Below are 24,147 nucleotides of genomic sequence, written 5' to 3'. Positions count from 1 at the left end.
ACAGTGAGAGGCAAGGTCATTGTCGGGAAGAGGTCATCAGGGATTGAGTATTGGGGGATCATGAAAAAGCTTGGAACAGGCCAGGTGGGGAATGGGATGGGTAGTCAGTGAGGGTTTTGGCCTGCCTTCACCTGTTCGTTTTTACTCCCTGCTGGCCATCTTCGTTAAAGAAACCTCATGCTCCTTAGTCACTGAATCTTATAATTTAAATATCTTGTGGATACTTTGCTCTCCCTTGCCTACCAAGTCCTGCAGATTATAGATCTGAATACCCAATCCCACCACTTTGATCCTAATCTCTGCCCTGTCTCCTCTTGTCTAGACTGTTGCTATAGTCTTCTGACTGGTCTTTCATCACTTGGGCTTCTCTCTCTCTCTCTCTCTTTTTTTTAAGTTAATTTATTTATTTGGAGAGAGACAGAGATAGCAAGTAGGGGAGGGGCAGAGAGAGAGGGAGAGAGAGAGAATCCCAAGCAGGCTTCTCACTGATAGCGTGGGACTCAAACTCATGAACCTTGAGATCATGACCTGAGCTGAAACCAAGAGTGGGATGTTTAACCAACCGAGCACCACATCACCCAGCCTTCTCTTAATGCAACCCATCCAATATAATTCTAAGAGTAATTCCTTAAATGGCAGCTTTGAAAATGGTTCTCCTCTGCCCAAAAAAGGCTGAGCTAATTAGCATCTAGGTAGGATTGGGAAACACAACTGCTCAGTGGACTTAATCAGTTCGACTTCTTGATAAACTCTAGTAACATCATGTAGGCTTTGAAGCAGGGATTAAGAAAGCAAGACAGTGGGATTTCCCCAAGATTGGAGTAGTGTAAGACAGATATGGGAGGGGGGTCGGGGTGGGCAACCCAAGCATGTCAAAAGAAATAGGAGCTAGAAAGAGCTTCTTTGAAATGACCAGCCCTAAAATCAGTCTACATCTTCTTGGAGTCACTGGAACAAAGACCAGGGACAGGTGGATTTTTAAAGGTACTTAGAAGAGCAGACAAAAGACTCGGAGCTTAAAAAATGGAAGAAGTGGAAAGGGAGGAAGTTCTCGTCAGAGCAAGGAGTTCTATAACTTAATACCCACAGAGGTCCATTCTGTATGATGACAAGTACACATCACTACCGGTGCCTAACAGGAGGTTGAAGTGTGGTCGTTAATGGAAACTGCTGTAACAACCACAGAAGAGTGAAGGTGGTTTTGAAAAGATCAGCAACAGGGATAGTGAAACCAGGAAAGGTGATGAGCAACAACTGAAGGAAGGAGGGCCGGTGGCCTGGAAGATAGACGACAATGATTAGGACTGAGGAAATGTGGACTCCAGAAGAGGAGAAGTCGAAAATGGTGGTGGGTCGATGCTCTGGAAAGAACCACTTCCAATGTTTACCTCTTGACCTGGGAGATAAAGGAGCAGGAAGCATCCTCTATACCGGGAAGGTGAAAGGAGCTTCAAAGAAGAGTCAAGGTGTATTTATTTGTTTGTTTATTTTTGAGAGAGTGAGAGGCAGAAAGAGAGAGGGAGAGAGAGAACCCCAAGCAGACTCCACATTGTCGGTACAGAACCCGATGAGGGGCTCGATCCCATGACCATGAGATCATGACCTGAGCCAAAATCAAGAGTTGGATACAACTGACTGAGCCACCCCAGGTGCCCCTCAAGTTTGTTTGCTTGTTTGTTTGTTTTAGGGGACAGTGAGTAGACTTAAAAAGGGAGGTGTCCTGGTTGATTGAGCCACATTAGAAGCTGTGAGACCCTCGAAGGCAAGAAACATGCCTCGCCCCGCCCCACCTCCACCCCCTGCTTTCCAGAAATGTGCCTGGAGCATAGAGTGATAGCATAGTAGATGCCAAATTAATGAATGAATCAATGAAAAAATTCAAATCATCAGTGAGGTAAGGAGAGTGAAAAAGGTATTAACAACGCTTTAATACCTAGAGGGTTGTTAAACTGCACTCAATTTTAAGAATTAGGGTTGCAGGAAACAGGTTTAGGTGTAGGCTCAAGACACATTGCAAATAGAAGAGTGATTTTTAGGCTTTTTCAAAATTCCCCTCCCAGTGCTGGGCAGATAATTAATAGCGATTTGTGGGCGCTGGGAGGACAGGCTAAGAAGCGGGTCAAAGGACACAGCAAATCCGATGCTGTACTCCTGTATTAAGAAGAGAAGGGAGGCGAAGCAGTCTAGCTCCATGGGGTTTTCTATTTCTTCCCTCCTGTTTCTCGTTTCTTACTCTCAGACTTTATAGTTCAGGAGCCTTATGCTATAGAGTAACCAAGACTGGATAATCTTTCCTTTTTTTTTTAAACAGCTTTATTGTGGCATCATCCTTTACCATGAAATTCCCCTGAGCTAAATGGACAATTAAGTGATTTTTGTTAAATTTACGGAGTTGGGCAGCCATCCACAAAATCCAGTTTTCAGATATTGTTATCATCCCTACAAGATCCTTCATGGGTTTGACCAACCTTAATGATGAATTTAGTATAAGGATAATGGCTGCCTTATTCAGTGCTTACTATGATCTGAGCTGTATTTTAAGCAGTTCGTATGTACCCGCTCATTTAATCCTCATAATGACATGAGATAGGTACTACCCTTTTCCCATTTTACAGATAGAAAAACTGAGGCAGTGGCCACGTATATAGTAAGAGGCAGAGCCAGCATTGAACTCAAGCGTGTTGGCTCCAGGGTTGTTGATCTTAGCCCCCGTGCCATATTGCTTTTTAATACGTACTGACCATTTGAGAAGCCAGACAAAAATAGCCATAACTATCTGTGTTCTTTCTTTGTTTCACTTCACACCGTCAGTATGGAGTGAGAAATACAGCTTTGATGCAAAAATATCCATACATTTACATACATTTCCCTTAAGTAGCTGATACTGGAAATATGAAAAATTATGAATAATTTTATATGGAACAGAATGAAGTTGGAGTCTTGGCAGTTATCTGGTTAACAAATTAGATCATTGAGACAAAAAAAAATTCTGTTTGGTGGTTTAAAATATCCGGTGTAGCTGTCCACATTCATCAAATTAATAGGATAATTGCCAATTCTCTGCTCTACTTTGTTCTGTATCAACATAGCCTGAAACACAAAGGGATTTTTTTGCCCAAATGATACAAATTTAGTCACTTGCAAACATTCCTGGTCACTAACCTAGAAAGACTGTTGGGGATACTTGGAAATATTCCCAGAAATTCAGTTTGAGGATGGAACAGCACACGAAGTATAATTGTGGTATTGCCTCTTTATGAAATCAACTACTGACATTTTAATCCATGTAAAAGCCTGTATCTACTTACAGATATTTCTGGAAAGATATCATGTCAAATGAGCAAAGCATTAAATAGGCATGTCATTTTCCATTAACCCTTCCCAAATGTTAATTTAAGAAAAATCCAATTAATACTCAGTGTGGTAAGGACTGCAAGTAGGAGCTTAGACTAGAGGCTTTATTTTTAGCAACAGCACTTTTTGGAGGTAGATAGAGGCAGTACCGGCTGAAAAGAATCCTCTTAACTCTGATTGTGTAGACAAAAAAAAAAAAATGTTTTAATGCCACCAATATAGTTCTTTTCCTTTCTGACACTGTGGTGGTTACATGTCATTACGCCTTTGTCGAAATCCACGGAATAGACACCACCGTGAGTGAGCCCTAATGTCAAGTATGGACTTTGGCTGATAATGATGTGTCAATGTAAGTTCATTGATTGTAACAAATGTACCACTGTGGTATGAGATGTCAATAGTGGGGAGGGGAGGGGCTTGTACACCAGTGAGGATGAGGAATTTATGAGAGTTCTGTAGTTTGCACTTAGTTTTTCTACGAACTCAAAATTGTCCTAAAAAATAGAGTTTATATTGGGGCGCCTGGGTGACTCAGTCCGTTAAGCATCTGACTTCGGCTCAGATCATGATCTCACGGTTTGTGAGTTCGAGCCCCGCGTCGGGCTCTGTGCTGACAGCTCAGAGCCTGGAGCCTGTTTCAGATTCTGTGTCTCCCTCTCTCTGACCCTCCCCCGTTCATGCTCTGTCTTTCTCTGTCTCAAAAATAACTAAACATTAAAAAAAAAATTTTAAATAGAGTTTATAAATGTAAAAAATAGGCTATTTTAAAAAACGCATCTATTAATGTATACTTTTCTATTTAGGAATGAATAGTGTTTAAATACTTAAAAGCAAAAACCAACCCCCACCACCCCCCCCCCCCACACACACAAATAAAAGCATTAGGTAGTTTATTTCCTCTAAGATTATCAGAGTATTTTGCATCCATATGCCTTGCTTTATTCATGAAAATTACTTAAACAGTTTGAGAGGTGGCCCCAGCAGCACAGAGAGCGTTCACCATTTTCAAGGTGTGGAGGGGAACCCAGGCTAACCTTCCTCAGAGCCCTGCCTTTTGTAGATTTTTTTTTTCCTCCGAACACTTCTAATTTGCGATGTCTTCTGCTTCCACCAACACTGAAGTGGCCCTGGGTTCCCCTTCCCACTTTCATTTATCCAGTGGGAAGATCGTCCACTTTGTGAATTGCTTGAGGCCGTCTAAAATCCCACAGACTTCCCTTAGCTGACCTACACATTCCTGAGACACTTCCCAGGGTGTCCAACCACCACATTCTACGCGAATGAAATTCATAGCATTATTAAACCAATTAAGGCACTATTAGAGAGATGAAAATGCTGTCCCCAGAATAGGAAATACATTCCAAATTCAGAGGACTTACTAATTAATTTTAGATGAGTTGCTCTTGTTCTTTTAGAAGATAATTTGATCACAGACTCCCCTTCCTTAGAAAAATTGAAGACATAACTTGATAGTGTTTTAACAATATTTGGGGAAGATAGGGTTTGGTGAATAGTACCTACCCCAATTTTGTATATACATATTACATATTTATCTTTCGAAGACTAATATATGTGCCTCTTGGGTGGGGTGCCTGGGTGGCTCATTCGGTTGAGCATCCGACTTCGGCTCAAATCATGATCTCACAGTTCGTGGGTTCGAGCCCCGCGTCGGGCTCTGTGCTCACAGCTTGGCGGAGCCTGGAGCCTGCTTCGGATTCTGTGCCTCCCTCTCTCTCTCTGCCTCAACCCACCTGCATTCTGTCTCTGTCTCTCTCAAAAATAAATAAACATTAAAAAAAAATTATATGCCTCTTGGGTATCCAGGAAGACTTCTTAACAAATAGTAGACACCGTGAATGAGATCTATCCACTTGTCACTGCTATAAAGAATTGTCCTTTTTAGATGGATTAACATCGTGTGGAAATACTCATTGTCTTAACTGCACAAAACACAGCGTTGGAATCCCAGTTTCATTTATAAAGTTAATACTGCCATCTACTCAGAATACTAATGGTTTTAATGAAGATGTAACATCTTGCAAACAAATAATTAGTTTTGTGCATGAAAGGATAAATAGAATCTCAATGAACGAAATCACTGATTTTTCTCAGAGCTCTCAGGCTGCAACCGTGTAGCAGTTTTTTACGTGTAGTTTGAAGAGTTTATTTTGTTATTCGGTAGTTACCCAGAGCAACTGTAGCTCCAAAGTATATATGATACAAAGTGTGTTTATGCTAAATTCATGGAGTTGTAAGCATGGGATGATGTTCTTTATTCTTGTTTTGAGCACCATACCCAAAACACCAGGAACAGTGCCATCAGACCTGTATGAGTTGGGTAAGTTCGCTGCATTGAACAAATTATTTAGGCTATGTGTAAATGGTTTTTAAAATAGATGTATTAATTGATTTAGGATTTGAGCTACCTTTATTAGTTAAGTGAGTCATTTCATAGTTGATCTCATCTCATAGTTTCTCATGAAAATGGCCAAAACTTCAGGACACCTGGGTGGCTCAGTTGGTTAAGTGTCCGACTTCGGCTCAGGTCATGATCTTTCAGTTTTTGAGTTCGAGCCCCGCCTCAGGCCCTGTGCTGACACCTCAGAGCCTGGAGCCCACTTTAGATTCTGAGTCTCCCTCTCTCTCTGTCTCTCCCCTGCTCACGCTCTGCCTCTTTCTCTCAGAAATAAACATTAAAAAAAGAAAGAGGGAAAATGACCAAAACTTCAAACTCAATCCATTCTACACTAGAGTTTCTCTGAAACATGCTGTTCATATTGGACCCAGATAATTCTCTTCTAAGGGGGCTGTCCTGTGCATTATAGGACATACAGAGGCACCCTCGCCCCTAGCTGCCAGTCGGGACAGCAAAGTGGGGGAAGGGAAGGAAAGAATCCCCCCGACCCCGAGTTGAGAACCACTTCAATAGAAGATGTGGGTTGCATTGTATACCTATCATGGTATTATTAAATACGATGAGCACAGCTGGGGACAAGCAATTGAAAAAACAAAATCAAAACAAAGCTTGAATCCAAAAAGATCCAAGGAAACGCTAACAGCCATCTAAATAATGGAATTGCTTAAACTATATGGTTGATGTGGTTGGCATTGCAGAAACCCTTTATTAAATGAACCTCACACCTTAAAGAATGTTGGACGGAAAATAATCTTCAGTGACTGCTAATGGATGAAATATAAAGATGAGGTATTGAGAAAATAGCAGATGCGTGAAGCCTCATAAGCTCTCCTAAAAATGCGTTCCCACAAGCCCTTCCCATTTCAACAATCAGACAGTGTAAAAACGCACTGTTTTAAAGAGTACAGCTTACAATCTGCATACAGGTAGGAATGTGCGTGTTTTGAGAAACTACGCTAGCTTTTGGAACCACTAATACAAACGTGTTATTACAAAGGCAAGTTTCGTCGCCCGAAAATGGGATGCAGTGGGGGTATTGTAAATGATGGATTTTACATATTAGATGCGGGATATTTTCTTGTCCTGTGTCCAAAGAACTTCGTTGCCTAAAATTATGTGCAGCGGGCAATAGACACTATAATATAACTTGCTGAGGAAGGTCATGTTAGCTCTGAAGAAAAGGCAACAATGTTCTGCTTTTAAAATAAAACCCATCTTGGATAAGTTGATCTTACTCCAATGTGTAGTTTCTATCCTACTCTGACTTCCATACGTATTTAAATTATTTGTTTCAAGTTGAATATCTTAAGAAACCTTGAAGGGTCTCTTGGTGACAAGACCCATATTTAAAATATGTGCATTTTGCTCAGAACTGTTCAGAAGGCATTTCAAACAAAAAAAAAATTGAAAGGACTTCATAGAACGTTAATATTAATTTGCTTAATGGTTATAAAAATGTATTATTCCAGAGTTTTTCGTAGCAAATATGAAATGTGCAAAAGGAATTAATAATGTAAAGTTTCTTACAGAAAGTGAAATAATAGGTTACAGAGCAGTAGAGATTACATAATTTCTTTGATGTGAGCATTATAAGGAACATTAACTGATGACTGACACAGCCTGAGTATCTAGCTGAGTTATGCAACTGTTGAACCAGAACAGAGATTGTTATATAGTTCCATAAAATACAATGAGTGATTGTTATCTTGTGGCTAATTTAATGCTTAAAGCTAATAAGCTATGAAAAAGAAAATGTTATGGGAAGCCTGTATCATTCTATATCTTACTACTGTAAATTTAGGTTTAACATTGCGTTTGTTAATGCCCAAACCATCTGAAATCTCCATTTTAAGACCGTAAATTCACCTGAAGCAAGTTTAGCGAATGTGGTATAATGTAGTTTCCCACGACTGGGTAATATTTTCTCTGTAAATTAAGAGAGGCCTTCATTGTGCTTTATACTTTCAGACAACTTCTCCTGCAATATTATGTGGCAGTTTTTAACATCGCTCCTCTACGTAATCGAAAATAACATAAATGAAAGCCAAATAAAGAACATTTCTGGAGAAGAATATTTTGTATACACACAGAGTAAATAAATACATACATATGTACAGAACATGTGTGTAGACACATATTTATGTACATATAGATATACACAGGATGCTCTACAAAGTTTTCATTTATTTGGTGATCACGCTATTTTCTTTTGTCTGCTCCATTGCTTTCCTCTTATCTAATATTTAAGGCGGGACTGTGCACTTACAAGTATAATGATTAACAAATAACATCTACATATCACTTTCTATGTTAAAGACCTCTTTCTTCCCAGACTAATTTAGGGCACATTCAGCCTGATTTTGCACTGTATTCTGCCTATCGATCTTTTCCGACAAGTGACAGAAACAGTCCGTGAGGTGGAAATACCATAGTTTCCAGAATGTAGCACCGGGTTTATATATTTAGTACTTTGTAATTTATCATTCTTTTGGTATGTCTCATTTGAATCTGAAAGAACCACATGGAGGACGTCAAATTCTTGCTCGCATTCCCAAGACCAGTCTGCTAGGAAGTGTCTGAACCAGGACTCCTATCAGGGTCTTGTTTCAAACCCACTCCATGATGGAATCTCTCCTAAATTCTGTCCTATTTTGTCATACCTGCAAGGGAACAAGAGACCCTGAATTACTCACAAGCCACCTGGGGGGAAAGGAGAAATGGATCGCATTCTGGCTGCCAATCCAGTAGGCTTTTCATTAGCATGCTGGTGTAGATTTGGAGACGATTCAGAGAGCAAAATATTCACCAGCAACTTGACGTCAGCGTGAAAAAAACAAACCAGCTCGATCTGGAGCCACGTGGGCACAGTCTGCTTACTGGAACTGGGCTTGCCTACGTGGTACCACGAAGATTTGAACTATTATCTAAGATGTCATAAAATAACCTTCTTTTCAAATTCGTCCAGCTAGAGTGAGTGAAGAAACTTTGGTCCCTGTAGGACAGGAAGAAATGGAAAAACTCGGGTGTGATCTGGTTTACAGCAGCTTTTGTCCAGTGACGGTGGGCGGAGCAGTTGTTTTCATGGATAGGGAAATAACAGGAAGTGGAACGTGGAAAGGTATTCGAAACGGGGGATGACGGAAAGAAGTAGAGGCAGGGATTTCTCGGCCGTGCGGAAATCACGAAGCGACGATGGAACATAGAGTGACCTAAGATACAGAACGGAATGAGGTTACAGACGCTGAACTCTTAGCCTGGCCCAGGCACGGGCCCTTTAGACTGGACACAAGCCATAAACACCTACGGCTGTTCTCATCATGAAGGGCCTTGTGTTTGAAGCTAAGGAAGCTGAAATGTCCTTGAACACTTCAGAGGGAGTGAAGAATTTTAAGCAGCGGAGGAGGAGAAGGAAGACCCATTTAGTGTCCCGACACTGGCACGGTCTAGGGTATCACGCAGCAAAGAGAGACCTAAGGGACCCACTTTGAGGATCTGCTGGACGCGTGTGTTGTGCTCAGCACTTCGCCGTATGGGTATGGCCTTCGTGGCAGCCCCATGACAGGGCCACTGAGGCTCACGGAGGCCACGTCTTCCCAGGTTCACAGCCACGGCGTGGCAGAGATGGGTCCCAAACGCCGCTCTGGATCATTTGAGTCTGTGGTTTTCATCACACACCTTCTGCCTCTGCCGGCTGCCCTGGGTCCGTTAGCACTGACCTTGGAATAGAGTATGTACTTCTAGGCGATACCCGCTGTCAGTAAGTGGGTATTGCCGCTGAAATCATAGAATAAAGCCTGCGGTCCTCATAGCCATTGAATTGGTTATGAGATTCATTAATTCTGCATTGACACCGGGATGCCTAGAACTTGCACGTTGGTCGAGTCTTTCCTTTTGCAAGGGTCTTCTTTTCCTTGAGCACACTTCTCCTGTTAGGGACTCTCCTGCCGTCAGGCAGAATGGAATTGAGGCTCTGCTCTGCTTCTTCCAAGGTATTTAATTGTTTAGGGCTCCCTGTACTGATAAAGGACACGAATACTGCCTGCCTCACAGGGTCGCTGTCAGGATCAAGTGAGTGAATACATGCGTGCACCTGTCACACAGGAAGCATACAGCTAATGTTAGCTGCCGTTACCGAGACTGGGGCCTGGCACCTAGTAGGTGCAACATGAGCCTTTGTTGAATGAATGAATGCATGAGTGAATGACTACCCACCACGTTTTATCGGGGAATGTGTCGCTACCGTTGAATTTTAATGGAGCAAGAAGATCCCGTTGGAGGGTTTACCCACGTGGTGATATTTTCTTCTCGCAACTTTTCGACAAAAGAGCATCCGGTGGTGCCGTTCCAGAAGGGGAAACAAAGGAGACCAATCACTTCTCACCAGGCAGGATAAATAAGGTTTTGAGTAGAAGCAGGCATGCTTTTTCCAGCAACAGGACTTGTACATTCGGCCCTGACGTGTTTCTGGCAACATGTCATGCTATAAAAGGACATGGTCAAAAGGGAGGATGAAGTGTTTGGGAGAATGCTACCAAAAAAAAAAAAAAAAAAACAAACAGTGAAATGAGAGTGCAGGACAATCTAAGGAGCGTAGTTTGAACTACTGTAAAATTTTTTTTAACGTTTATTTATTTTTGAGAGAGATAGAGACAGAGCATGAGCAGGGGAGGAGCAGAGAGGAGACACAGAATCCGAAGCAGGCTCCAGGCTCCGAGCTGTCAACACAGAGCCCAACGTGGGGCTCCAACTCATGAACCGTGAGATCATGACCTGAGCCGAAGTCGGACTCAGCCACCGACTGAGCCACCCAGGCTCAGTCACCCGACTGAGCCACCCAGGCTTCACCGACTGAGCCACCCAGGCTACTATAAACACGAAGACAATAAAAGAAGCTTTGGCATGGAGACCCTCTATGCCTTGGGAAGGGGACATCTTATGCATGAAGCCTTAAGCTAAAGCAGGGAAAATTATGCCCTAAGCTTTAGAAAAGTGTGGATAAGTCAGCCAGGAAAGTCACATGAGATCACAGATTAAATATCAAAGGAGGTTATGCAAAAATAGATGTAACTAAATAGTATTTGAAGATGTTAAAGAGAATTTAAAAATTATACTCCTTTTGATGCAACGAATGGAGTGACTTCCCAAGTTCCTTAAAATGAAAGATACACGCCAAATACAGCTTTGCTTCCTTTCACCATGGGCGAACCCGTTCTCAATAACTTGGAGGATTTGATCCAGCTTTTAGAAACGCCATCGTGTTTCTGTTTGGAAAACAGAAACTCTCAGGAACGTCAAGAAAATCAATGTCAAACCTGATGTCAAAAAGAAAATGGAGTGGCTATGAACTGAACTTCTCATATTTCTAATTGGTCAGGTTTGCCCTGAATATACCAAAATACATTTCAACACCTGTCCTACCCTTAGGAGATTTTCATTACCAAAAGTCTATTCCTGTAACATCATTGTTCTATTTTGCCACAATGTTATTTCCTGAGTAATAATAATAGGGAAGTGAGATTCTCCATCTTAATAATTCTGTACCTTCCTATTTATATTTTTATTTGGTACTGTCACTTTTAATTTCAAAATTATTCAATAATTGTTTGTCCTCAAATCTTTTTTGAGAAGTTTTCATCCCACTCAGTTGTCACTTACTTCTCTGTTAATCTTTTTTTTTTTTTATAAATCTGTCATTCAAGTGTCATAACTTTATCAGTGCTCTGAATTTATACCAGTCTCTTCCACTCTCCTTGCTTTGAGCTTCCCAGAACAGGTACAGGATTAGGTACTGTGGGAAATGAGGTGAGAGCTGAAATGATGTGGAAATCAGTGAGCTTAGGGAAGAATTGCCAGCAAGTTTGAATGTACTTCTCAAATTGTTCTCTTACTGCATGGATTCAGAAAAATTTGTCTAAAGCCTGACAAGTCAAAGGAACGTTCTGAACCAATCATTTGAAACTACACCAGTTTCAACTCTAGTTTTACGGCTTTATGCTTTATAGAAATTCAGAAATTGCTTGGGAATTCATTTCAAAAACAGTGTTCCTACCTGGAATCAGAAATCATTGTTCCTAATTTTCTCCTATCAGCCACCTTGTGGAGGGAGGCCTTTTAGTAAAAACCAGAGATGTGTATCAGGCATGTTTTCAGTTGGTTGAACTTCTTTCCATTAAACTCATCAGAATGGACCTGGATTGATAGTTAAGCTTTTATCCACACATTCTTTGCTTTCTTAAATAATGCATTAAGGAAAGTGTATTGCATTGTGTTGAAAGTTTGGGGTTAAGGAAGGTTTCTAGAAACTCGCATTTTTTTCTTTCAAACGGAGTGACGCTTTCATGATACAGGTCAACCTTTGTTCTTCTTTTTATGACTGTTTCATAAGATTGTTTCTGTCTTTGCACAGGAATTGAAAATAGAATTAATGATTCTTTTTTTATTTATTTTTTTATTTTTTTAAAATTTTTTTTCAACATTTATTTATTTTGGGGACAGAGAGAGACAGAGCATGAACGGGGGAGGGGCAGAGAGAGAGGGAGACACAGAATCGGAAACAGGCTCCAGGCTCCGAGCCATCAGCCCAGAGCCTGACGCGGGGCTCGAACTCACGGACCGCGAGATCGTGACCTGGCTGAAGTCGGACGCTTAACCGACTGTGCCACCCAGGCACCCCAAGAATTGATGATTCTTAAATAAGCTGTAATGGAAGCAGAACAAAGACGGGATCAGGCTAGTGGAGCACTGCACCTGAGCGCACTGTCCTACTGAGTACGACGGGCCACCGTCTTCGTCCCCGCTGCCCAGAAAGCAGAGCCTGTGCTGGGGGAGGGGGCTCGCACACTAGCACTGGGAGTACAAGCCTGGGGAGACACGCGTGAAGGGGAAAGGAAGCAAGACAGAAGTCAAGGAGGCAGGGATCGCAAAACATGACATTCCCAAGATGTTGTAGCTTCGCAACTAATCACTGCTGGTTGCTGGGCATGAGGGACTTCTCTGAAGAGGCCACAGGGAACGCCATGGGGCAGTCGTCTCCACTGGGACCAGTTTCCCACGCACACTGGGGATACGTTATCCGGCCAGCTGCACAGACTCTGTGGCAGAACTACTTTGGCTCCAGCCCAGGTGCAGAGCCACTTATGTAAGTTGGTGCCAGGCTTGGGGCACCTCAGCCTCTAGCCCTGGTGGCAGCGGAGGTGATATGGCTGAGGGCTTCATGACTCTGGTGTCAGCCATTCCCGAAAGCAGAGTCCAGGGGCCAAGGCCTGAGGGTCAGGCAGGTCCTGTCTGTCAGGATTGGATCCATCACGGACAAGTTACTTAACTCCTTTGTGTCTCACTTTTGTCATCTGTAAACTGGGAGTCATAATAGATAGTCACCATAATACGAGATAATTACAAAAACTAAACACCTTGATGCCTCTGATGTGATTAGAAAGTGCCTGCAAAGGTTAAAAATAGCTTGAGCCATGATGGCATCATTATGTGAAGTATGGAGCCCATACTTACATGGACATACAGTGTTCGAGCGAGTTACAAGTTTATGCATAACATCAGTATTGAAAATTTCAGCTACCAAAAGTAACAAAAGAGACGTGGTGTATAAAACTTCCTCCGGATAAATCTATCACTGGGACAAAAACGAGATCTAAATTCATCCAACAGCCAAGCTCCAGAGTCTAAGTTCTGGGCACAGTGTTTTACTTGTGGGTATAGGAGCCTCTCTCCCAGCCTCCAGTGGCCCAGTCTTCCCAGTGGCCTCGCTATGCCCAGATCCTATTTCCTCTCCATGCCTTTCAGATCTGCAGCAGGGTGTTGACCACTCAAGTTCAAGGGACGGGAGGCTGACGGAAAGGGGTTTCTCTTTCCTGTCTCAGCTCTGTGCGCTCTCGGGCTCTCGGGCTCGTCCATTCGGAGCACCAACGAACGGAGCAACTCTGCTTTCTTTCCGTGGGGTGTTGCCAGCCCGTGCTCTGCTGGTCTCCCTTCCTTTCGGTATCAGCCACTTTTCCGGCCCTTGTGCTCCGTCGGTTTCACTCAGCCTGGCTCTGCATGGAGGCATGTTGCTTTAGACTATCTCGCATCAACATAGCCAGCCTTGAAGCTAGAAGCTAGAAGCTAGATAAACACAGATTCCCTCTCCAGTGTCTCCTGACCTTCTTCCTTGAGGATGAGAGGATGTGTAGTAAGTGTAGGAGTTTGCCTGGCTCTGTTTTCCTTGGATGCATTCTTACCGTGCGTGGGAACAGCAGAGGTAACTATATGCTCACGTGTCCGTTATCGCCCTTCCCGTTAGCTTTGCTTCCATGAAACAACAAAAGTCGTTGACTTCACTGCCCAAACCGTTATTTCTTTCATTATAAAGCAAGCGGGGAAAAGAGGACTTCTAATCTTCTGTTGAGTCAAGCAACACAGAAATAGATGTTTTATTTTGAGGATATTACCCCATCTTACGATTTATTATAATGCATCTTCTAAGAAATGTCAAATTAACTCTCTGCTATAAGCATTTCTACTTTTAGCTCTTTAAAAAAAAAAAAAACAGAGTATCAAATATTCCCTCAGAAAACACCCAGAGATGTAAGGTTTTCCCTTTTATAGGCGATACAGTGTGGTACTGTTTCATGAATTCCATGAGGTTCTCCACCCCCCCCCCCCACCCAGCAGCAGGTTTCCCGGTTTCCTCTAATGGTTTCCCTAAAAAGATCCCGTTTCCTTTACCAGTGCCAACGACTGATTTATAGTTCACATGCTGCCTTTGATTTTTCTGGTTTTAGTGGTTTGGGTCATCTAATATTGCCCAGTTTTGCTCATCATTTACTATGTTCAGGCAATGTTGGATGTCTGCTTTCAGCTTTTAAATAGAAGAAATAATAACTACCTAGTTTGAAAAGCTCTTTGGGATTATGGGTTTGGTTAATATCCTCTAAAAACAATTTCAAAAAACTGTAGTAGAAGATTATAAATGACTTTTTATGTGATTGCATCCCCTGGTGCTTTGAAATAAAAACACAATAAAGAGTATAAAAGCACTTGGTCAGAAAGGCTAATCCTGAGTTGATGTCATTTACATTTAGATTTAAATAAGTCAGCCTATTTATTCTTTCCGACTTTGCTTCAGGTTTTAAATTGAGAATCCGTGGAAATTAAAAGTCCTACCTAGTTTGCTCAGATATATTTTGAAAAGTTCTAATGCCTGAATTCAGTTGACTTCTAAGCATAATAACTGTGATAAACATAAGGAGTGAGGCAATGTAACTAGTTATTTTTAGTGAAACAATGTTATTGTAACAATTATTAATAATGTTCATCTACTGTGTGGCCCAGGTAAAGCAAAGCAAGGTCACTGATGTAATAACACACACTGTGCCTTCGAGATCATGGAGTATGCAAATAAGCCATAGTCTACAACTACGTATGTAGACTACAACTACAATAGTCATAGAGTCTGATCCCCCATTTTTATGCGTGATGGAGTATAAAGCAGCAGGTCATAGTGGAAGACTCTTCCATTAGGAATCCAGACCTTGATTCTGGTTCCAGATGAACCATGTGACCAATAGAAAGGCAGTTTCTCCAATCAGGATGCCTTTGGGGATCTTTCCAAGGCCAGAATTCTAGGGCTCTATGCACCATAATTCCACTTCAGATGGCAAGTGGACGGACATGTGCCCACTACACGAGAGGACGCCCTCTAAGAATGGTGCATCTGCAGAAGGCCTATTGAGATTCCTGGAACCAGCTCCTGAATAGGATGTGGGTGGGTGGGTGGGGGCTGTGAACAGTACACGGATGACCTTAACCTGACGGGGTGTGCGTGGACAGGGGCGGAGTTGGGGGGAGGATGGGATCATGGCTTACTGTTCTTCCTGTGCCCAAGAGTGGGTCCAACCGCAAGGAGAATGGCTAAGCATGTTCCGACACACATACGTATTTCTGTTTGGCAACTCAAAATTCTTCAGAAAGAGGGCATCGACTCATTTATAGCCAGGTCTCTTGATTCTCGGGCAATCTCTCTGTTTTTGAATTCTACAAAACTCTTGAGGAAGAACTACAGCTAGCGTTTGAGTAATGGGCTTCTAGCTACTTCTGTACGTTTTTTTAAGGGCTTCTGCTCCTAAAGTAACCAGTTTTAAGCCACTGCAGAACTATGAGCTGACCCCATTCCAAAGCCTTGAAGCCGTTCTCTAAAAGCTAAATCTTATTTCTCTTGTCAAGTGATCACCTCCTCTAGGGAAATGAGGGGTGTAAGAAAGTACCATGGGTGTAAGAAATATTTCAGCAGTGAAAAGGGAAGAAAGGTGTTCTGGACAAAGAGGTGTGAACGTGTGTGGGACACAGTGAGGCACAGGGAATGGATGCAGTGAGTCCAGAGACTCTGAGGGCAAAATCAACATGGCTTCTGTTCGCCTGGAAAGCAAGCATACCATGAAATAGATGTCATCCCTTCATGCATTTTACCTTGCGAATCCTCTAAAAATAAGCCTTCAGAGCCTTTCAGTTAGGGTTCTGGCAAAACAGAACCAACAGAATGTGTGATTTATTATAAGAAATTGTCCCAATCCAAAACTATAGCGGGGAGGCTGGAAAGGAGAGCCAATGGCACAGTTTCAGTCCCAAAGCTGGTAGGCTTAAGACCCAAGGAGAGCGGATGTTTCCATTCAAGTCTGACAGCAGGAAAAGATGGTTGTTCCAGTTCTGTCAGCCAGGTAGGAGGAACTTCCTCTTACTCTGCAGAGGGTCAGCCTTTCTGTGGCTTTCAACTGATTGGATGAGGCCCACCTGCGAGAGGGAGGGTGCTCTTCTTCACACATTCTACCAATCCACATGTTAATTTCACCCAAAAGTACCCTCCTGGACGTACCTGGAATAATATTTGACCGAGTATCTGGGCGCCCTGTGGCCCAGTCACGCTGGCACAAAATAAACCAGCATCATACCACCTCTCGGCATTATAAGGGTTACTTATAAACATCTGAAGATATTCCACCAGCCTGATCCCTATACTGGCAGCTCACTGTGCCTCTTGTGTTTTTGAAAGTCTCACAATGCCACAGAAATTCCGGACCGTGTCTCAACGTGGAGATGTTGCCAACACTCTGCTTTGATATGGACACTATTTTCAGGATCGGTAGCTAACTCGTTAGAATTCCGAACAATTTCTATGTTCCGGTGGTTAAGTGCATGTGCTAGAAAGCCTGGCTTTGAGTTCCAGCCCTTGCCTCTTAAGAGCTCTGTGACCTTGGGCATCTAGCTTAAATCCTCTGTGCCTTTGTGTCTCCTTTTGTAAGGTGTGTGTAATAATAATACCGAACTCGTGGTTTGTTGTGTGATGGAATCAGTCAATGCGTGTGAAGCTATAGGCAGGTTATGGGGGCATGGAATGTACTCCAAAAAATAGTTATCCCCACAGTCACATACCTTTTGTTGTAAAATGCTGTTTCAGCCTTGGCTCAGTGTTGCTTAAGCATTGGTACTTTTTGAGGAAAGAGTCCTTATCAAGAGCAGTAACGTTGAATACACTCAATTAGCATACGCTTTGGATAGACTAAAACCAAAACTTCAAAGCCTTCGTTGGCTTGAGAACGACACCAGATTTAGAAAATGAGTTAGAGAAGATGAAATAGAAAGTAACACATTTATAGAATATGCATAGGCTGTGGAGTATTTGATGCACTTCACTACTTCTGTGCAGTTTAGTTTGTTATAGTCAGAGAAACTGTCCATATTTTAAATGGTTCTTTGGCATCTTCACATAAAAAACATTTGCAAACAAACCAACAGTGGGTGGGGGTGAAATGCCGAATGATGCTTTTTGTCGGGGCCTGAGTTGTTAGCAGAAACAGGTGGATTGATTCGGGCTAGACTATCTTTGGGTTGAAGGCATTCACCTGACTGATGGAAATGCAACCTTGGGTAAGTCACTTGGACTCAGGGCTCCTGAGCCAGATGACAAAGTCACCAAATGTCTCGCTAGTCTTTTCTCGGTGTGCTATTTCTGACCTGTCCTAACAACCACATCATTCAGTAAGTGATTTCGTATCTGTTTAGATAAGTTTGTTCACATAACATGAAATATATTTTCAGGGTGATGTGTGAGGAGAGCCTTTGGTTCCTTGAACTCAACCTCGTGAGTGTTTCGCTGTCTGTAGGGAGGTCTTTCCTTGCCGATGTGAATCTTCAGGGCACCTAGTGCCCTAGAGTACGGTTCGGGGTCTTTGGCGTGTTCCAGTGTTTGTACGACCCTCTGGATGCTGCTGGCAGCTCATTGATGGTGGAATGCGATGTCTATAACACAGTTTTCTCTTTCTTGATGATCTATAAAATGTGCCCATATTACCATGTACTTGCACCTCCATCAATACCATTATTCTGTCTTCACAAGTAATTTTTCAGATTGAGACTTGAAAAGTTCCCATGTCTGAAATTAGTCTGGCAAGGAGAGTGTATTCAGAGTCAGCTCTTTGAAGCTGGCTGTATTAGCCCACTTGATTATTTCCTAGGGGAAATTCTTCTTCTAACTAAAAAAAGGAATGCTTTGCCCATTTATCAAATGACTGAAGATAGCTGGGGATTAAGTTGAATGGAATGATTACTGCTTTCGAAAACCCAAATAATGAAAAGTATGTTGTTGTTATGTCACTGTTGCCTGAACTGTTCGACAGTCCTGCAGTTTGTACTACCCCATGAATTTCCCCCTCCCTTCTTGTTCCTACCTCGTAAATTTGTGTATGAATTTCTGTGCCTTCGTAATACTTACATGAAGCCTCTATCTCTGCAAGACTTGAGAGAGGAATGTTTGAACCATGGAGCTTGTACATGTTCACGGTGACTCACGGTCATTATCATTCTCAGCCATGGCTGTGGTGCCACGTGCTCTTTGTAAATATCATAAAGGTAAAAATGTTCATCATCAGGCGATTGGGATGAAGCGAGGTTGGGTCTGTTCTGAAAACTCTGCCCCTTTTCGCTTTTGAGAGCTAGACTCCGAACGCCCTGAGCTGTGTGCCTCGGTGTACTTCCCATTATGCTTCTCTCCCAGAAATCAGGCCGTTCGTTTAATACCGCATCACGACCGAACTGCAGTACGTAGACATGGTATGCAAAATGAGCCATTTTTGTTTTAAAACAGATTGCAGATGAAAGGAAACCATTCATTTCTTGCTTGCTTGCTGTAATTACTAGAGCGCTAATTACTCCAAATCACTGACATCCAGGGTCAGGAAGGATGACAACAGAAACATCAAAGAAAAGACGTGTCTCACTGGCGATGACAGATTTTCCGTATTCCCAACCACCCTGTTGTTTTTTTGTTGTTTTTTTTTTTTTATGGCTACTGTTTTCCAGTTTGATGGTGAAAACAACAACAACAACAACAACAAACATGCACACAGTCAAGATTGCTGAATGTTTACTATTGTTTCATTCGCAGTTTGACGGTGAGAACATGTATATGAGCATGACAGAGCCGAGCCAGGACTATGTGCCAGCCAGCCAGGTGGGTTAATTAATCTTCTCTGCCTTGTTTCAAATTGTAATTAAACAAATTCAAAGAGTTGCCTTGCAAATGAGTAGCGCTATCAGTAACTGCCGCAATCAGGAATAATCATAATTTATAAACAAAGCATTTAAGCCTTGTTTCCAGTTAATGAGATAGAGCTGATAAAACACGGGAGTTGGCATTTGTTGAAAGATACTACCTTGTTTCCTCTCCAGAATGGCAAGCAGCTGTTTTGCCAGCATGATCTTTCCTAAACAGTTGTTTTACCTTTAGGAAATAAAGTCTTTACAGGTGCAGGTTATTTGTGCTTCTGACGATAGACGAGTTAATCATTATAAGCTGCACATGTCACGAATCGCTTTCATTATCAACTGTTGGGGCAGTTGTCAATACAGGGCTACCTTTCTAACCAAAATCACATGGCCCGTGAGCACTGTATGGCGGCCTTCAGAACCTACCAGGTCAGGTAGCTTTTTTTTGCCCAAATGCACGATGTGATTGAAATCTTTCAAGAGCGCGTTTGTAGCCATTTCGCTAGGAATGGTTGACAAGGTATTAAACCGTGAAAAGTGACGACAGAAGTCCAATGAAAACGTAAACGGTTACGTTTATAAAAGTAAATTCTGGGCTCTTTATTTTTAGACACTTAAAGACCAGGCCCTTTAATCCAGTGAGGACATTTAAAGCCGAACTATAACTGCCCCAAAGTGCGAGCATAACATAATGTGTAATAACAGTGTAAACGAAAATGAATGAATCAATGAAAACAAGGGAGAATTCATAGGAGCATTTTGTAGACTTGAACTTTTTTTTTTTTTTTTCCTGGAAGAGCAGCAAAAACCATGGCAGTTTGAAGTTTCATGTATCAGTAACTGTGGTGTAAACCCTAGCACGGGAGTTTTCAATGCCTGCAAAGCTGTCCAAAGGGATTTGATAACGGGGATGGGTGGGGGAAACAGAGAACAAAAATAAAACTTGGATTTTTCTTCATGCTGCTTGTCAGTGAATTAATCTAATGTATATGTGAGGGGTGCACTTCGTGAAGCTTTGAAATTTCTTCGAGCACAAAATGTCTCGTGCTTAACTCAAAACAGAGGCAAGCCTGCCTCTCCATGAACTTTGCATTTAGAAGTCATTATGATCACTGCCTTCTCTGGCAGACATTCTGGAAACTACACTATACTGTTCAGACGAGAAGGTCATCCCTGAGTTCAAAGATCCGGACTCCATTTCCTTCCATTCAACTGAGTTGATCACTTTCAGGATACCTTTGGTAGGCTGAGCGTTGCATTTAAAATTCTTACTTCACAGAATTCATTCAGCTAAGTAGCCTCCGAGATCCATAGGTAGTTCTGAATAGGACTGTTTGATTAAAAAATGAAAAATGTTACTATTAATTTTCTTCTAACCATCAATCCCCAAACTGTACTGACAAGTTTAGTATTACGATTAGATTAAAGTAACCCAGTATCATCTCTTTGGTGCCTTTAGGGTTTTGAAGTGTAAGGGCTAATTGAATTTGTTTGAAACAGTAGAAACACAAACCCAATAAATGATTGCTGCTATAAAGCAACTGCTCCATTTCAGAGAATCATTATGTCTGTCTTAAAGACTTTTGGATAAAGGATTGGAAATCCAAAGCATATACATCATAACAACTTGGCTCCTTAGATTTTTAAATTCAAGTACGATGGATACTATTAAGCCCTGACTAAAATCAAACAACCAACATTAATTATTTCTTTTAATATTCCAATCAGGAGTTACTAAGAATGTTTTAAATACCAGTGAGAACATACATACATACATACCAGTGGTAATTTATGAAAGAGTAAAGAGCCCCAAATACTTTCTGTGCTTTGTAAAAATATGGCAGGTTTGTGTGCCCGAAGCAAACTATTTTTTAATAATGTAGCACATATAAAAATGTTTCCAGAGTGTGCTCTTTTAAAAATTAGACTAATGCAAGATAATACATACTCTAGGGGGGAATAAACTTTGCAAATTACGTAAGCTGAATGGCCTTAGCTAAATTTTACACTTAACGTTCCTTTTGTTTACTGTAATATAGTGTGTCCAAAAATTCATTACCTGGTATTCTTTTAGGGAAGTTTCATCAATGTATCCCTTTTGGCAACCATAAATAGGATTTTAGTCATCTTACAGGGAAAAAAAAATAGTTTTATTCCTTTTCCTACATAACATCAAACATCTGCATAGTTTAGTAATCCAAGATAACTTGCCTCGTAGCATTACTCAACAATTATAATTCCTGTTCAATTTTCAAATCAGTACATGCTTTGGGACTTACCGACTAAGTTGCTAAGTAGCAACATATGGTATACTACTGCTCCTGTGATGTTGCTGGGAGCAAATAGCATAATTCTAAACTTGAAATGATTTTTATAGAAAGCCAATGCTGGAATGGCTCCAGAAATGGAAGTACACTGTAAAAATTAATGATATTCTTTTAGACAGTCCCAAAGGGCTCTTTGGTACTATCTACTACATGCCTTCTATACCTCTGAAGCTAGTGTATACAGATCCTTAAAATTTTTTGCATATCATTCTGTAATTGATAGGCAGCTTTTAAATTGTGTACTACCTTATAATAAGCCTGACAACTATGCAATAAAAACCCATGACATTTCCACTTCTCCCTAGCTCCATTCTTGGAATATGGGCTATTTTCTCCTCTAATAGCTAGCTGTGAGTGTGCTGGCCACTCAGTACTTTAATTTAAATACCACTTAACCTTTTTTTTTTTTTTTTTTTTTTTTTTTTTTACCTTTGAGTGCATAGAATTTGAAGCATGTGATGCAAGACTTCTTTGTGTGTTTCTAGGCCCCGGCTAAGGGCGGACCATGTTGCTTGTTATCTCATGAGCTTGCAGATCTCCTCCCAAGTAGTTTGTGAGAAAATGGGAGCATGTTAAAGAAAGGAAATCCAGATGTGAAGTGTGGACAACAGTCCTTCATAAAGTCACTTCTTTCTCATTTTTAACTCGTCATGTCTGATTGACCAATATGGCGGAGTAGAGAACAGCAAGGCAGGGGGATCTGGCTTCCCACCTTAGCTCTCACTCTTCCCTGGAATCTTCCAAACCCACTCAACTCTGACTCACATGCCCTGAGGCCCCTTTCCTTGAAAAACTCAAGCCCCTGTCTCCAGCCCCTAGAATTATGGTACCTTCAGTAGCTCCTTATATGTGATTCTACTCAAGATATAAGTGTTCATTTCAAGTAAATACATCAAAGGAAACAGAAGAGGAATCTGGTTCTCTTGATTTAAACTATGTCACCAAGGTTATTTGTTTGTGTTTATTTTTTTTTCTTTGAATCCAATCTTTTTTTATTTATTTGTGTTTCATTTTGAATATGTGCCATTACTTTGTCTCCTTCTTTCTTTCTCTATGGCAGTTTCCAGAATATGATTTTCTGTTTTCTGTTCATTCTAAGCTTCCCACTCACACTGGTGACATTTTCTCCAGTTCTCTGGATGCAGAAACATTCTCATGCATGCCTCTGTTGGGGTACTATGTGAAAAAGTTTGAGAAGGACTGATCTTTTTTATGCAAGAAATAATCACTTGATGGGGGAATCACAAGGTTTTTATGGTGTCAGGTCATAGAGAAGCTTAATGCTCAAGACAGTTACTTGACTGAACCATATTTTCAATAAATCACTTCCTCCTTGACCTTGGCTTTTACTCTGCTAAACCATTTACTTCTGTTTGGTTTCTGTCCTTACTTCCTTGCTTGCTTTATTCCTTCTCTCCTCCTTTTCCTCCTTTCTTCTTTTTTTTTTTTTAATTTTTTTAGTGTTTATTTTTGAGAGAGAGAGAGAGAGAGAGAGAGAGAGAGAGAGAACGAACAGGGGAGGAGCAGAGAGAGAGGGAGACACAGAATCCGAAGCAGGCTCCAGGCTGTGAGCTGTCAGCCCAGAGCCCGACGCAGGGCTCGAACCCCCAAACACATGACCCAAGCCAAAGTCGGACGCTTAACTGACTGAGCCACCCAGACACCCCACTTGTTTCTTCTTCTTACTCTCTCTCCTTCCTTCCTCCTTATTTCCATGAATACCTATCCTTTAAACTTGAACCAATTTTTATGGTTAATTCTGAGCATCACAGTAAGCCTGAAGTATTAAATGTCCTGACCTGAGGTCTGATTTTGGATTATTTTCAGTTTGTGCAGGTTTCCCTTTGCTTCTTTTCTTTTCCCCCACAGAAATCCTGTCTCTTACCTGGTTCCTCAACTCTCAAGATGAAAAAACACAATAATCGGGGCACATGGGTGGCTCAGTTGGTTAAGCATCTGACTCTTGATTTCAGCTCAGGTCATGGTTCGTGAGTTTGAGTCCTGCATCAGGCTCTGTGCTGACAGTGCAGAGCCTGTTTGGGATTCTCTCTCTCCCTCTTTCTCTGTTCTCCCCCGCTCATCCTCTCTCTCTCTCAGAAATAAACAAACATTTAAAAATGTAATGATAAAATAGATGCAATATTATTTTTTCCTAGAATCTTAAAACTGAGCATTTAACACATTCCATATCACGTATTTTGAATATCAAAGTCGAAGGGCATCTAGATATTAAGGGCAGCCCTCTCGCGTGAGTTTCAGGTTTGATTTCTAACTCCACTTGGCTCCTATTCCTGACCGCAGCTCAGACTCAACATAGTAATTCATCAAATCAACATTCATCACCTCCAACCTACTCCCTCACCCCTCAAGCTTTCTTATTTCCTATATTGTCTATAGTCGTGAGAGGTAGCACCACTCTACACAGTCACCAAGACACCAAGAGCGTCTCCCTTATGACTCAACCCTGAGTGAATCTCAGATAGCGTTGATTCTGCTTTTGAACCTGTCTCTTCTTTCCTT

At 41.6% G+C, this 24,147-nt stretch overlaps 1 protein-coding gene across 2 annotated transcripts in view; it reads left to right on the top strand.

The window, feature by feature from the left end:
• Positions 1-24,147, top strand: part of TOX (thymocyte selection associated high mobility group box) — a 308,626-nt gene that overhangs the window by 141,471 nt on the left and 143,008 nt on the right. Inside the window, exon 2 of one of the 2 annotated variants that reach the window (XM_043601128.1) lies at positions 19,200-19,265. The exons of the other annotated variant lie outside the window; for it this stretch is intronic. Coding sequence (XP_043457063.1) covers positions 19,200-19,265 — 66 coding nt within the window. The remainder of the gene's footprint in view (positions 1-19,199; positions 19,266-24,147) is intronic. 2 annotated transcript variants of the gene reach the window in all.

The sequence above is a fragment of the Prionailurus bengalensis genome, chromosome F2 (assembly GCF_016509475.1).
Source record: "Prionailurus bengalensis isolate Pbe53 chromosome F2, Fcat_Pben_1.1_paternal_pri, whole genome shotgun sequence".
Classification (NCBI taxonomy): domain Eukaryota; kingdom Metazoa; phylum Chordata; class Mammalia; order Carnivora; family Felidae; genus Prionailurus; species Prionailurus bengalensis.
The sequence above is the reverse complement of the archived record's forward strand: the minus strand, read 5'-3'. Positions and strand labels throughout refer to the sequence as shown.